The sequence below is a fragment of the Scardinius erythrophthalmus genome, assembly GCF_964197995.2.
Source record: "Scardinius erythrophthalmus genome assembly, chromosome: 5".
NCBI lineage: Eukaryota > Metazoa > Chordata > Actinopteri > Cypriniformes > Leuciscidae > Scardinius > Scardinius erythrophthalmus.
The window spans coordinates 23,932,861-23,947,836 of NC_138225.1; the positions used below are offsets into that span (position 1 = coordinate 23,932,861).

The window sequence follows — 14,976 nt, forward strand, 5'->3', positions numbered from 1 at the left end:
GAACCCAGCTGCTTATAAAATCAGACAAAAAACAAAAACCCAGACACCCTTTCCGCTTTTCTTTAAAGACTCCAGACTTCCTTATGAACTAAGGTGCTTTTCATTGAAGTTATCACACACTGGTTCCCGTTATTGATCTCTCGGTCCATCTGTCCATTTTTCTCTGCCTCTTGCTCTTTTCTCTTTGTTTCCTCTGTCTCTGATTTGGATCTATTAATGGCAGTCAAAATCTCTTATCTCACAATGATGGCACACTGGCTTATAAGGCAGTATGTGTTCCAAGATTTGCGTGTGCGTGTGTGCGTGTGTATATATTATGTATATATAGACTTAACCCTCTGGGCTTCTTCGTAAATGGGTCACACTTAGCTTCCTCCCGGTCAAAAACGACTTTAGAATTTAACTTAATTTTTTCCCAGGATAACCAATCAAATATATTTTTGTTCTATTTTCTGATTATTATTTAGAATATTTAGAGTTTTTTATGATACTTTGCATTAATTATATAATTTTTATGAGCTATTTTTTCCATTAGAATTAATATATATATATATATATATATATATATATATATATATATATATATATATATATAATTTTTTTTTCCTTTTTTTCAATAAATGCAACATTTCACATCAAAATAGAGTGCAGGCCTAAAAAAAAAAAAAAAAAAAAAAAAAATCAAGTGAGAAGACCGCCATCTAGTGGCTTTAAAAATACATACATTTGTGTAATGTCCTGTAACCGCCTATAGGCTGCCTAAAGCTTTTTTATTTATTTATTTTATTTATTTTGTTTGATTCCCATTCGGAAAGAAAAAAATTAATTACTAAGCAACCACTGAATGGAACAACAAATTTTCATATATCAAATATATAATTTTAAAGCTTAGGATCTCAGCTTTTTAATGCATCTAATCTCATTTATTAACTCCTAACGAGTGCTGAGTAATCCCTCTAAAACCGAGTGTACCGCCAGCAGGCGCCACCTAGCTGCGAAAACATTCATTACCACATTTTTCAAAAATCTTGCCTTGATTAACACAAACTTTACAGTGAATGTATCCACTTTGAAAAACTCGTAAAGGAGAACTTGGCAACTCTAGCAAACTCTAGTCACTTCTTCGCTGATTTTCTCTTTTGTTGTCGAATGTTTTCCCCACGAGCTCCCCCTACAGCTGTGGGGGGGGGGCGTATATTTCACAACACGGTCGTAAAAAACTCACTTGCGGCGGCCTCCTCCCCCTCTCTACCGCTGCTCATGTGCGTTTGTTTTGATCGGAGCAAGCCAACTGTATCGTGTGGAGCTATGTCTACCGAGGTGGGTAATCTGGTAATACATCATACATGCGCGTGTGTTTATGTCGAATTGCCGTAAAGCAATTCGTGTTTCGCGCTCGTTCTCGTTCTCGTTCTCATTCTCGCTTCTCACGAGACTTCCAATTTCTATCTTGCCGGGACGCGATATTTTTTTCCCCAGGATGGTAGGGGAAGACTCATGAATATTCATTAGGGAAGTCATCCCTGATTGGTCTGATGACCTACCCCTAACCCCACCCCTAAACCTACCCGCCACTGGGGGTCTGATGACCTACCCCTAACCCCACCCTAAACCTACCCGTCACTGGGGTTAAGACCAATCAGGGATGACTTCCCTAATGAATATTCATGAGCCTTCCCCTACCATCCTGGGAAAAAAAATATCGCTGCCGGGACGGTAGTCCCCAAGTTGCAAGATTGGTTTTCCGCCTGGGAACGCTGGGGGGAGCGGGGAAAGTCACCAATATCACCAGGTTGTATAACCATCCAAATGATTTCTAGACAGTTTTGTTAAGTTAAAAAAGTTTACAGCATATTATTACAATTAAAATGAGCCCAAAATTAACATAATCTATTGCTCTTATGACAAGATATTCTTCATGGAGAAAAAATTGCCCATGAGGGGATATCAAAGCCATATTTGCACTCTTGATGTTTTAGAGTGTCACCCCTTTATTGCTGTGCACTTTTTTTCTGCAGTGGCTGATTTGTAGTTTGTACCACCAAAAGTTTCTCTGAGTTTTCGTATTTTTTTTTGTATTTCCCATTAATTTCCTATGTCGGTCATTTTTGACCGGGAGGAAGCTAAGTGTGACTATTTTTTTACGACCTTTAACATATCCGAATCATGTCCATGATTTGTTTGTGTGTTCACATAGCTAATACAACAAAAGTTACCAAGTGTCATCCCATTCGGTCAAGTTTTCGGTCATTTTTGACCGAAGAAGCCGAGAGGGTTAAATGTGTGTGTATATATGTGTGTGTATACTGTATGTACAATTCATATACTTTATTTACAAATATAGCACCTTAGCATTATTCTTTGTTATATTGGTGTTGTTGAGGTCTCTTCTAAAACTTTAAAGGAGACAAATGTGAGAGTGTTAGAGTTTTTGTCTCAGGAGACAAGTGTGAGAAGCAGGAGACTCGAGCTGAAGTCTCAATTTTATGTTAAAGTAACCTCATTCCTGTCTAGGAGAAATATTTGAGTAGTCTCAATCTCATTCATCTACACAAACACAACATGCATTGCCACTGAAGAATAATTTAAACTAGTAACCCTTGACAGCATGCATGAGTTCAAGTCCCAGCTAAAGGTACTTTCCTGCCCGTTCCCTTCTCGCCTTTCCCAATTTTCCCTGCATACTATCCTGTCCATTAAAAGTGAAAACCCCCAAAGCTAATCAAAAGAAAGAAAGAAAGAAAGAAAGAAAGAAAGAAAGAAAGAAAGAAAGAAAGAAAGAAAGAAAGAAAGAGAAAGAAAGAAAGAAAGAAAGAAAGAAAGAAAGAAAGAAAGAAAGAAAGAGCAACTTCTTAGCAATAAAACATTTTATAATGGAGTCTTGAAAGAGATTACAGCATAGAGATGTTTCTCATAGCCCTTTCTCATTTTGGACTCTTTTCTCCCAGAACTTTCTCAGGTTTCATTTGCGTACTTTTATTTCTCTCAAGTCATTTTAGAAGAAACATCCAAGGTACTGTTGATATATTAAAATGAGATATGAGAATCACAACTATGTCTCATGAGCTTAGAAAAAGCAACTTCTGGACAATAAAATATTCCTATAATGGAGTCTTAAAAGAGATTGCAGCAAGGCAATAAAGAGATGTTCTAAATGTTTTAGATAATTTCTCAGGTCTCCTTTGTGTCTACTTTTATTTCTCCTTAGGAATTTTAGGAGAAACATCTGAAACACTGTTACTGATACTAAATAGAGATATATAGATATATGAGATATAGGAGAATCACAACTAAGTCTCCTGTGCTTAGAAAAAGCAACTGAGCAATACATTTTTCCTCTGGGTTATTTCTGTCTCGTTCTCTCGTTGCTCTAAGGCACCCAACTATCTCTCGGTGAAACCTTATTAAATCTATTAGTGTTAACCTGGCAAAATCTCTGTGGCATTTAGTGATTTTGAGGGACAGCAGGAGTCTGAAGTCTTTGTCCTTGAATGATAATGATGTGATTACCCGATTGATAGGCCTATAGGTGTAAATTAGCCATCAGATTAACACAGAGAGCCAGTATCTTCACACGACCTCGCTGACCGACAGACAGAGTTGTTTTTTTTTTCACCATCAATTTACACTGCACAGAATAGTGTGCTTTTATTCAAACCATCTGCATGTCTAAATCATTTATTAGCAAGTTTCTGAAGGTATCTTATGCATAGAACTTCTATCTAACTTTTATCATTGAACTTTTATCAATAACTTTTTATCACTGGTTTCTTTCTGTTTTTGCCATGCTGGTGATTTGTCTCTGAACTCTCTCAATAGAGAACTGCAGTGTTAGTTGGGCTGATATTCAGTTCAGTAGTTTTAGAGGTTTTCCCTGGAATGCATGTTACGAGTGTTAGAGTCTGTTATTTATGGTGTTATTTTCTTTGATCTTTCTGGGTTCCTGTCCTTCCTGAAGCTGCTTTACTATTCGTCTCATGTGCTCTACATATTTCATACAAATGTCAAGAATGAGGTTCTTTTAACATGAATATACGTGTGTAGTATTTATAAAAGTCGAATAATCTGATAGATAGAAGAACGTATCTGGAGATTTTGTTTGAACTTTGTTTTTCTTATTGGCAAAAAGAATTAATAATCATAAATGATTTGAACTGAGTTCTTACTACTGAATCATAAATAATCATAAGCTTTTGATGGCAGATTCGTTTGGACAGTTTTCAGTAGCTTCGGTAATATGGTTTAAGAGCAAATACACTCAAGCTGCATAGTTACAGACTGGTCACATCTCTCTCTCTCTCTCTCTCTCTCTCTCTCTCTCTCTCTCTCTCTCTCTCTCTCTTTCTCTCACACACTCACACACTTTATATGTAATGGTATATTGCCATCTGCTGCCTTAGATGGGTAGTGCACTGTTTTTTCTTAACAGTGGAGGGGTGTGTATAAATAAAATAAAACAAATACATTTTTATATATTTATCATATTTTTATTTTTTATGATAAAATGATACAAAAAAATAATTATATATATATATATATATATATATATATATATTATTATTATTATTTTCTAAGGTGTAGTGCTTATTTATTTTTTACAATATTTTATACTTATTAATTTTTATTACTTATATCATGTGTATCATGTGTACTCTTCTTTATTTAGTATGTGTGTTTAGTAAATCTCCACTTGTGTGTCTCTGTGAAAACTGTCAGGGCATGTGGGCAGAATCCAAATGGAGCCCAGTGTTTTGCCCAATGGCATATTGTGGCTTGTTTTCGTGCTGACACTGACAGCGTTGAACTGCTTGTCTGAGCTGATAAATTGATACGTGATGCTCACACCCTGGTGTTTCTGCGCTGAGCCAGAAAGCCATTTGAGTTTGTTTGCTTTTGTAGAAACTCATATTGTATTCATGCAGTTTCAGTGTGTTCGTGTGCAAGGCTCAGTGAATCTAATGATTGAACATATGCGCTTCTCATCAAAAGAGGACTATATTTTTGTTGTATAAGCTCTCTTTGTGTGTATTTTATTGCAGGTGTGTGTGACTGCACAGACTTCACCACTGGCCGTTATTGTGAGCGTTGTGAAGATGGTTACTATGGCAATGCACTGACTGACAGCTCAGGCGACTGCTTACCTTGTCCTTGTCCAGATCGCACCACCTGCGCCCAGGTACCAGAGACAGGGGACGTGGTTTGTACCAACTGTCCGACAGGCCAAAGGGGTCAGTTGCAGTCAATTTATGTGCTATTTGCATAATTCTGCACAAATATTCAGTTCAGCATTAATAAGTAAATACATTAGTAGTTGAAGTACATTATGCACTCACTGTAAATAAATGTACATTTAGTCATTTAGCAGATGCTTCTATCCAAAGCACAAACACAAAGAGCAACAATGGATAGTATGTAAATACTGCTAATGGATTTGAATGGATTCCCAGGTGTACGGTGTGAATTGTGTGAAGATGGTTTCTATGGAAACCCTCTGGGCTGGGGTGGCACAGTGCAACCGTGTGTGATGTGCGAGTGTAATGGGAACGTGGATCCCAACGCTGTGGGCGTGTGCAATCACATGACTGGACGCTGTCTGAAATGCCTTGGACATACGACTGGGGAACATTGTGAAAAATGCAGATCCGGTTACTATGGCAACGCTTTGGCCAAGGAACCCAATCCAGAGCGAAAGTGCAAACGTGAGTGTCATTTAAAACATGAATGTGGCACACAATGAAGACATTTGATTGTTGATTTCGGGTGTGTATAGTCACTACAGGAAGTATTAATGTGTATCGAGTGCCTTTGCCTACTAAGGACAGTGTAATCTGAAATGACCTATAATGTGAAAACCAGCCAATGGCTTAATAAATATACTGCATAGTGCCTTATTGCAAATGTAAAAAAGTAAACTCAAAGGAGTAGGAGACAGAAAGTGCCATTAGCTCAGTATAAAAAGTAAAGAACTCTGTGTAACATTAGTGGTGTTTTGAGACTTCAAAACTGATATTAAATTGTTTTTGAGATGTTCAGCAACATCAAGCATTTTATCCTTCAAAAACTTTGTTGCATGCCTCATTAGAATGAAGACATTAAAAAAACATTTTGTGCATGATCTAGACAACATTTATCATTATGTGGGTGAGAAGATTTTTCTGAAATTTGTGTAACTCGTAAAAAAATTGGTGGCATAACTTTTTGTGTATCTTGCATCATAAGGTTGTAAACTTATGTTTCTCAGCTTGTGCCTGTAACGTGGCTGGTACATCAGGTTCCCCGAATGACTGCCACCCGGACACAGGAAACTGTGTTTGCCTGAGTCATGTGACCGGAAGAGACTGTGGACAGTGCGAATCAGGCTACTTCAACCTGCAGCCAGGCTTGGGCTGTGAGATGTAAGGTTTGGGATATGTCTGTCTGGCTGCACGTCTGCCTGTCTGTCTGCATGTCTATCAGTCTGCCTGCCTGTCTATTTATCTGTCAGCATGTCTATCTATCTATCTATCTATCTATCTATCTATCTATCTATCTATCTATCTATCTATCTATCTATCTATCTATCTATCTATCTATCTATCTATCTGTCTGCATGTCTGTCTGTCTGCCGGCCTATAGACTAAATTGCATAAATGCTGCACTCTCTTTTTCTTTTCTATAGGTGTAACTGCAATCCCATTGGCTCCTCCTCTTCAGTATGTCATCCAGTCACAGGACAGTGCATGTGTCGAACAGGTGTATTGGGGGTGTCATGTGACATTTGTCGAATGGGATTCTTCGGTTTCTCCTCTAGAGGCTGCAGAGGTATTAAGTGTCACTAAACACACAATTGTCAAAACAGATTTTCCCTTTTAAAAAAATCCTTTATTTATTTTACTTTTATAAAACAAAGGCATGACGTGAACTCAAAACATAAACATGGACATGACGCTTAGCACAGTGGTTACAGGGAAATAATACTTGACAAAGTCACAAGGCATACATGAGGGCTTAAATACACACAAGACTAATGACAAGACAAGGGACACCTGTGAACAATGAACTAATGACAACATGACAACACATAACACATGGCAGGATCACATGACTAGAACAGGGGATAACATGACAGACATGGAACAAAACCAAACCGTATTTTACTGTGAATTCAGCTCAGTAAAATTACAACTATAACACTTTGTTTTGATTAATTCTAGAAGTATTTAAACCAAAAAAATGTTAAATGATTTTTGAAAAATGTATACAAATGAATGTATATCTAATATTCCATACATATATTTAATAATATCATAATAACATAATATCAATCTCCCACCTATAGCATGTAATTGTGACCCCATGGGCTCAACCTCAATGCAGTGCCATGACAACGGTACGTGTTCTTGTCGCCATGGGTTTGTTGGTTATAAGTGTGACAAGTGTGAACTGAACTACTACCAGAACCGCCTAACCCACCAATGTGAGGAGTGCCCTGTGTGCTACAGTCTCATCAGAGACCAGGTGAGTGAGAGAGATGATGAAGCATGAGAAATGATCTGTTTATGTAATGGTTGCCTAGCAGATTAAAAGTTCACAGTTACTTGTTATCTCACCCACTCACTTAAGTTCCTTTGCTCAGAGACTGTAGGCTCCCATGGCCTACATCTTTCTGGTTGTTCATAATGAGCATGAATGGGTGGTAATGCAAGGATGATTTTAGCTCTGCCCTTTAAATGATTGTGGAAAGCTCAGTGGGTGTGATAATCAAACCTACATCTACTGCTGTAATTGAGTGCTTTGGAGTTTAAAAAAAAATTATATTGCCACTTTTACACATTATCTCTACATTTTTATTTCACAAGTTTTGGTAATGGTTTTTATTAGATTTTTTACATTGTTATGTGTACAGGCCGGTAAACTGAAAGCCAGACTGCAGGAGTTGGAGACGCTGCTCAGTGGTTATGACTGCAACAGTCGGCAGTATCGTGGGCGCCAGCAGTACAGGCACCAACATAATGGCCTGGACAATCATATACAGAAGGACCAGGTTGAAGACTATCTGCCCAATGCCCTGGAGGACCTCCTTGCTATTCAAGGTGAAAAAACCTTTAGACAAAAGTCCTTAAAGGGATAGTTCACCCAAAAATGAAAATTCTATCATCATTTACTCACCCTCAAGTTGTTCCCAACCTGAATTATTTTTTTCTTCTTCTGCTGAATACAAAAGAAGATATTTAGAAGAATATGGGTAACCAAACAGTTGATGAACGCCCATCAACTGTTTGGTTACCCATATTCTTCTAAATATCTTCTTTTGTATTCAGCAGAAGAAATAATTTTTGGGTGAAATATCTTTTTAGCCTCTTTTGTCCTGAGAATTTATCAACATTTAAAATGGCATTAAATGGTAAAATACCGTTATTCTGTTTTTCTGAGGGTTGAACTAATCTAATATTATACTATAACATGCAGTACTGTTTAAAAGGGGTCAGTATGATTTTTAGAAAATAAATTAAAACCTTTATTCCGAAAAGATTAAACTGATCAAAGGTGATAGTAAAACTTCTACATTGATACAAAAAATTTACATTTCAAATAAAGGCTGTTATTTTGAACTTTCTGTGTATCAAAGAATCCTAAAAATATTAAGCAGCACAAGCACAACTGTTTAAACATCGATAATAATAAAAAATGGTTCTTGTGGACCAAATCAGAAAGATATCATTTTAAATAGATTTTAAATTATAACAGCATTTCACAGTTTTAATGTTTTTACTGTATTTCTGATCAAATAGCATAAGAGACTTCTTTGAAAATCTTACCGACCCCAGACTTTTGAACAGTGTAATGTAAATCTAAAACAAATTTGTCCACTATGGTTTGGACAGTCACAATTTATCATAGTTTATTAAAGACAAATGTGGAATGTATCAACAAAGTGAGATTTTATTGTTGGATGCACATGCAAATGTGCGCCTTGTTTTAGCTTTGTTGCTTTTGCCAGTGACAGTTGTTTTGTTGGAGACTCACTGCCGATGCAACACTGATGTTTCTTCTTTGATGCAGAGGCTCGTGAGGCCTTCATTAAGCAGTTCTCACAGCTGGAAACATCTGCCCAGACCTTACAGCTGCAGCTGCGTAGCATTGCAACAGCGCTAAACTGCAATTTGACAGACAGTGGGAAAGAATCAGACAGAGGAAAGACTCTAAAGGGTGAAAAAAAGTGTCAAGAGCTTGTTGACACTTTCTCCACTGCTCTGAATATGCAGGACCAGCTTCAGAAGATGACTCTTGACCTTAACAGCATGGTGAGTCTGCACAGATGAATTAAATGAGTGTCTAATCTGTCTGACCAGAGATGGAGGCTTAATGGAGGCTTTTTATGTCTCTGTGATTCTCTTCAAACATCTTATTCTCAGGTCATCCCTTCTGTTATCCCTAAAGAACCAAACAAATGGAATGCCATAGTGAACGAATCTGAGGTGCTAGTGAAAAGGTTTGCAGAAATATTGACTACAAATCTGTCTTAATGTAGATTCAAGTTTTAAATGTGACTTCTGCAAACATGGTTTATACATTGTAAAAAAAAAATCAACTTAAATTACATTAAACTGACTTTAAAAAATGTTATCTTGTATAACATAAAGTTATTTTCATTAGTTAAAGCAATGTAAAACCATGTTGTCATTACTCAATGATCATATGTAATGTTTTCTTTTAACAGTTACACAGACATGGCAGCTTATATAGAGAAGACAGCAGGATATGCCTTTAAAATGGCTAACAGAACCTATTCACAGCTGATAATTCTACTAGAAGACAACTCCACAGAGTCTCATGTACAAGATCTCACAGAGAAGTGAGTTACATTATGTTTGTGTCTGTATTCATCAAACGCATTTTGCGGTTCTTTGGGTATTGGCCCTTAATAACTCATTTTTAAATGTCACTCTCTATCTATTTTTGTCTGAAAGGCTAGAGGAGATGCAGCAGTTGAAGGAGAATCTGACCCTTGGGGTTAATGAGACTTTAGTGACACACCTGTCACTTCAGAGGCACAACTCTGAGATAGCCGCCATTTTAGAGAACATCACTGCTTCACTATCAGAACTGCGCACAACAGAAGGCAATTTCACACTCACAGAGGAGTTCAATATAACATCTTTCTCACAGATGTTTAATCAAACAATTGTCACAGCAACCCAGGATCCAGAACTTACAGAGGTTTGTCCATGTAGTCTCGATGGAGATTGTGGAACTGCTATTGATGCCTTAATACACTGAGACCCGGTTTCACAGACTTTCATTAGGCTTTAGTTTAATGGCTTTAATAAACATGGCTTAGAAAAAAAAAACATTACTGGTGTGCATCTTGAGACAAAACCATGGCACCAAGTTATGTCAGTGCAAATTGCTTTCAGTTAAAACAGCTCAAACATGCGTTTTAGTCTGGGACTATAGGCTTAAAGGATTAGTTCACCCAAAAATGAAAATTCTGTCAGTAATTACTCACCCTCATGTTGTTTCAACCCCGTAAGACTTTCGTTCATTTTCGGAACACAAATTAAGATATTTTTGATGAAATCTGAGAGCTGGCTCACTCCTTCATAGGCTGCTAGGTAATTTAGCAAATCAGCCCAGAAAAGTTCAAATAGTCCAAGTGACTACAGTGGCTCAACCTTTTACTTTTTGTGTATTATTATATAATATTTTTTATTTTTTTGCGCACAAAAAGTATTCTCGGCTGTATTTTTGGGTGAACTAACCCTTTAAGCCTGTGAAACCGGGGGTAATTGTTGGTCAACATGCATGCAGTTTTATTAAAGGGATAGTTCACCCAAAACTGAAAATTCTTACATCATTTACTCACCCTCAAGTTGTTCCAAACTACTGAACTATCCCTTTAAATAATTAAAATCTCAAACATCTAGAGTTGGTTTATGGAAAACATAAATTAGTGAACAACAGGACACCACTAGTGCTTTGTTATCATCATTTGAGTCTTCGGAAGCATTCATAAACATTATTTTATGGTCTAACCGTGTGTTTTGTTTGGAAAATAAGTGCTCTTTGCATAATTATTTGGACTGTCTCCTTGTATCTTTTAATGCTAATAGGCAGTGGTTTTATTCGGAAAGTTCCTTAAAGGATGTTTTTAAAAAGGTTTCATAAGGAAAATGTATTGGATTTAAAAAAATCTATCATATCTAAGATGTCTGACGATTGTTTGTATCTTTTGTTGTAAAAGACTTTGATTTTGCCATGAAACTAACTAATGATGCTGATGTGACTAAAAATAATAAAAAATGTAACTTCTTGCAATAATAAAAAAAGTTTTTGAATTCAAATTCATCTGGATTTCAGAGCGAGGACTTGATGAACAGGACGACCGAGTTGGAAGCTTCTGTTCAGTCCAAAGAGCATATGATAAATATGACTAGAGAGGAAATCCAGCCCCACGTGGACAGTGCTGAAAAACACCTGAAAACTGTTCAAGAGCTCAAAGAGGTAAAGCTTCACTGCACTATCAAAGAAGAAGAAAGAAGAAAAAAATGTCCTAGTAATTAGAGGTCTAGCAGTTCTTTCATCCTGCGAATTTCAACACCTCCTGCCAGTCAGTCTGGTGGGAAATGTTAAAGCATGAGAGAAAAAACAACAGGGATGTGTTCTCATCTCAAAGCAAATTCAAATGTGACAATTTCCTGCCAAAAGACAATGTAATGAGATGCATCTTTTGTCTTTTTATCTGAAGATGACGGCTGTGGCTGAGGGATTTAAGGTGTCAGCCGTCTCCTCTGTGGTGACTGGGAAAGAGGTTGAGGCGGAGTTCCTGTCTCTACAGAAGGTTCTGGAAGGTAACCATTTCTGCTTTATACTTCTTTTATATTTCCGCTGTTGATTCATGGACTCCTTTTTTCTAATTATGACACTAGACAGCACATATTTGAGCAATAAATGTGGTAAATAATATGTAAGTGAATATGTTTGTTATACTGTATAATAAACCATTTTACCAATTGAGTTAATTGAGATTAAAATTAAGCATTTAGAATGAACAAATTAAAGAAATTTAGAAGTATAAAGACTAATGGAGGACTGAGAAATACAGCAGTAGAATGGCGTAACACTATAGTTCAAAAGTTTCTTTTTTTGAAAGACGCATGAAATTGACAGGAGAGTGACAGGAAAAGTTTTTTTTAATGTTATAAATAATTTCTATTTTGAATAAATGCTGTTCTTTTTCACTTTCTATTCATCAAAGAATCCTAAAAAAAAATAATCTATCATGGTTGGTGCAAAAATATTAAAGCAGCAAACTGTTTTCAACATTGATAATAATAAGAAATGTTTCTTGAGCAGCAAATCAGCATATTAGAATGATTTCTGAAGGAGCATGTGACACTGAAGACTGGAGTAATGATGCTGAAAATTCATCTTTGCCATCACAGGAATAAATGATATTTTTAAATGTATTAAAAATAGAAAATAGTTATTTTAAATTGTAATAATATTTCACAATATTACTGTTTTACTGTATTTTTGATCAAATGAATGCAGCCTTGGTAAACAAGGAGACTTGAGACTTCTTTTTTACATTAAAACATCTTAGCAAACTATATAATGTATAATGGAAGAAAGAACATGTGAAAATGTTCAAATGTACTTTACATTATAATAATGTTCTCTGCTGTAGACATGGAACAAGACTGGCCTCAGCTGCCTACACTCAGCAAAGGGTATCTGAAGAGAGAGAAGTTGCGGAAAGAGAAGACCCTGCTGGATGTGGAAAAAAAAGTCAAGCAGACGGAGAAAGTGATCAAACCTGCAGTGGAGAACGCTACGGCTGCGAGCAGCACAGCTAAACAAGCAGAGGAGTCTGCAGATGCAGTGGCTAAAGTAGGCTATGCTGAAGCACTTAAAGGGGTCATATGATCATGGTAGCATTATTTTGTGTATTTGTTTTAATGCAATGCGTTTACGCAGTTTTAGGTTAAAAAAGTAATTATTTTACACATACTGTACATTATTGTTGCTCCTCTATGCCCCACCTTTCTGAAACGTGGCGTTACAAAGCTCATCGTGTGCTCTTATTGGCCAGCGATCCAGTGCATTGTGATTGGCCCAAAAACCTAAAGCGTGTCACGGAAATGTCACGCCCCTTACCATATGGAACATAAGCTCCCAAAGCAATAATGACAAGTGATAATATCGGTAGGCTACCTTATCAATTCGAGCCGATTCTGAACCGGAAAATAGAGATGACCAAGCTGATCGATCAACTTTGCCATCTTCAGCTGAACGTATCAGATTTGTATGGTTGTATTTCATTGGGGACATAATTACTGATTATAATGACTTATACTCCATTTTTCATGTCGCGAAAGCAAGCAAGCGCTACTCTATACTACTCAAAACTCACGTTTGAATAGTCAGTAGCAAATTCTTAAAATATGAAAACATACTTACAGGCTGTGTTTGTGAGTCAGAAGCACCAGAATGTTCTGCAGAGATGGAATTGCCCCACTTTCTAGAACCAGCCTTTGTGCACAGCCGGCCTTGTAACGTACTCTTTCTGGTTCTAGAAACAGTCCTCAGAAAAATGCGCAGCACACAGTCGAAAATGTTAGTTGTACTGTTCTGGAACAGTGTTGTAAATAAAGCTTAAGCACTGTTTTCTAATTGTGAAAGGCCAAACAAAGTAGTTTGGCTTTCGCAACGAAAAAAACAGCGTCTCCACGACATGGCGGTGCCGGCGGCAACAATACAGCGAGAATAAAAGTTACGCCTTCTTTCTTTGCGTATACAATTGGGTGGTGTTATGAAACTCTGCCCGCACAGACTGACGTAGATTTGTGCGGCGTGTTTGAATGAAGCGTTTAGGAAGGAGTGGCTGAGCCTTAACTTTTATTAAGAATATCTCTTTAGGTTTGAGACTTTGAGCTTTGTAACTCTGCAGATCTTATACATGCACATGCTACATTAACACACTTAAGAAAAAGAAAAACAAGAAATCGCATCATATGACCCCTTTAAACTGTCAGTCATGTTTAGCTAAAGTTTCTGTCCAAATGACAAGTAATTCAATCAAAATATTAGTTGGTAACATTTTTATGCTACATGTATAGTTCATTCTGTTAATCACATTGTGGTTATAGAAGTTGTTTAATAGCACTCTGAAAGGCAATTTAATCAAATCAAGTCCCTAAACCCCAAGATGTGTATACACTGCATTGCCTCGAGGAGCCTAGATTGAAACAAGAACTGATAGGAACTAAAAGACTTGTTATGCTTTTATTCATGACAGGATGCCAAAGCGTCTCTCACACAGGGGAAACGGGTAAAACATGCATCTGGACAGTTGTGTTCAGCTGTGGACATCAGCATGGAGCAGTTGACTGAGCTGGAAAGCCAAGCTGTGCAGAAACAGGAAAGCATGGAGGCAGAGGAGGTAAACAATTTGGCATTAACTTGATAGTGGAATTGCCGGTGTTTGTCCAGTTGGCTAGAACCTCAATGTCATTGCCGGTATGTTTAGGGGGTTTGAGACACTGCAGTACATGTACCAGAGAAAAAAACTTTTTTTAAGTTTTAAACACGATGCTGATCAGTAATGTCCTGATTAGGTGACAGAGGAGGTTGTTTTTGCATTGCCATGATGTTCATGTGCCATTTCTCCTCAGGAGATTCATTCTTCAAGGAGTGTGATAGACAACATGGAGACAGCCAAGAAACAGCTAGAGTCCTTTACAAACATGCTAACTCTGCTCCTTAAACAACTGGGTGAATTCACAATCCTATTTTATTAAAAAATTTATCCTCACAACCCTACATAGGACAAGTTGTTTGGAGGATGAAAGGATTTTTTTTTTTTTTTTTTTTATTTTATCCCTGCAATCCTACATAGGGAAAGCTGTTTGGAGGATGAATTTTGTGTTTTGTTTTTTTGTTTTGTTCTGCTTTTTGTGTTGTGTGTTTTGTTTTTTGATTTGTTCTACTTTA

At 37.0% G+C, this 14,976-nt stretch overlaps 1 protein-coding gene across 2 annotated transcripts in view; it reads left to right on the plus strand.

The window, feature by feature from the left end:
* lamc3 (laminin, gamma 3) overlaps positions 1–14,976 on the plus strand; it is a 95,361-nt gene that overhangs the window by 78,320 nt on the left and 2,065 nt on the right. For both annotated transcript variants that reach the window (XM_081366979.1, XM_081366980.1), the window contains 15 exons: positions 5,040–5,228; positions 5,448–5,699; positions 6,242–6,395; positions 6,659–6,801; positions 7,319–7,497; positions 7,886–8,072; positions 9,043–9,284; positions 9,396–9,472; positions 9,701–9,835; positions 9,951–10,200; positions 11,341–11,484; positions 11,729–11,831; positions 12,671–12,873; positions 14,282–14,425; positions 14,658–14,757. In XM_081366979.1, coding sequence (XP_081223105.1) covers positions 5,040–5,228; positions 5,448–5,699; positions 6,242–6,395; positions 6,659–6,801; positions 7,319–7,497; positions 7,886–8,072; positions 9,043–9,284; positions 9,396–9,472; positions 9,701–9,835; positions 9,951–10,200; positions 11,341–11,484; positions 11,729–11,831; positions 12,671–12,873; positions 14,282–14,425; positions 14,658–14,757 — 2,502 coding nt within the window. The remainder of the gene's footprint in view (positions 1–5,039; positions 5,229–5,447; positions 5,700–6,241; positions 6,396–6,658; positions 6,802–7,318; positions 7,498–7,885; positions 8,073–9,042; positions 9,285–9,395; positions 9,473–9,700; positions 9,836–9,950; positions 10,201–11,340; positions 11,485–11,728; positions 11,832–12,670; positions 12,874–14,281; positions 14,426–14,657; positions 14,758–14,976) is intronic.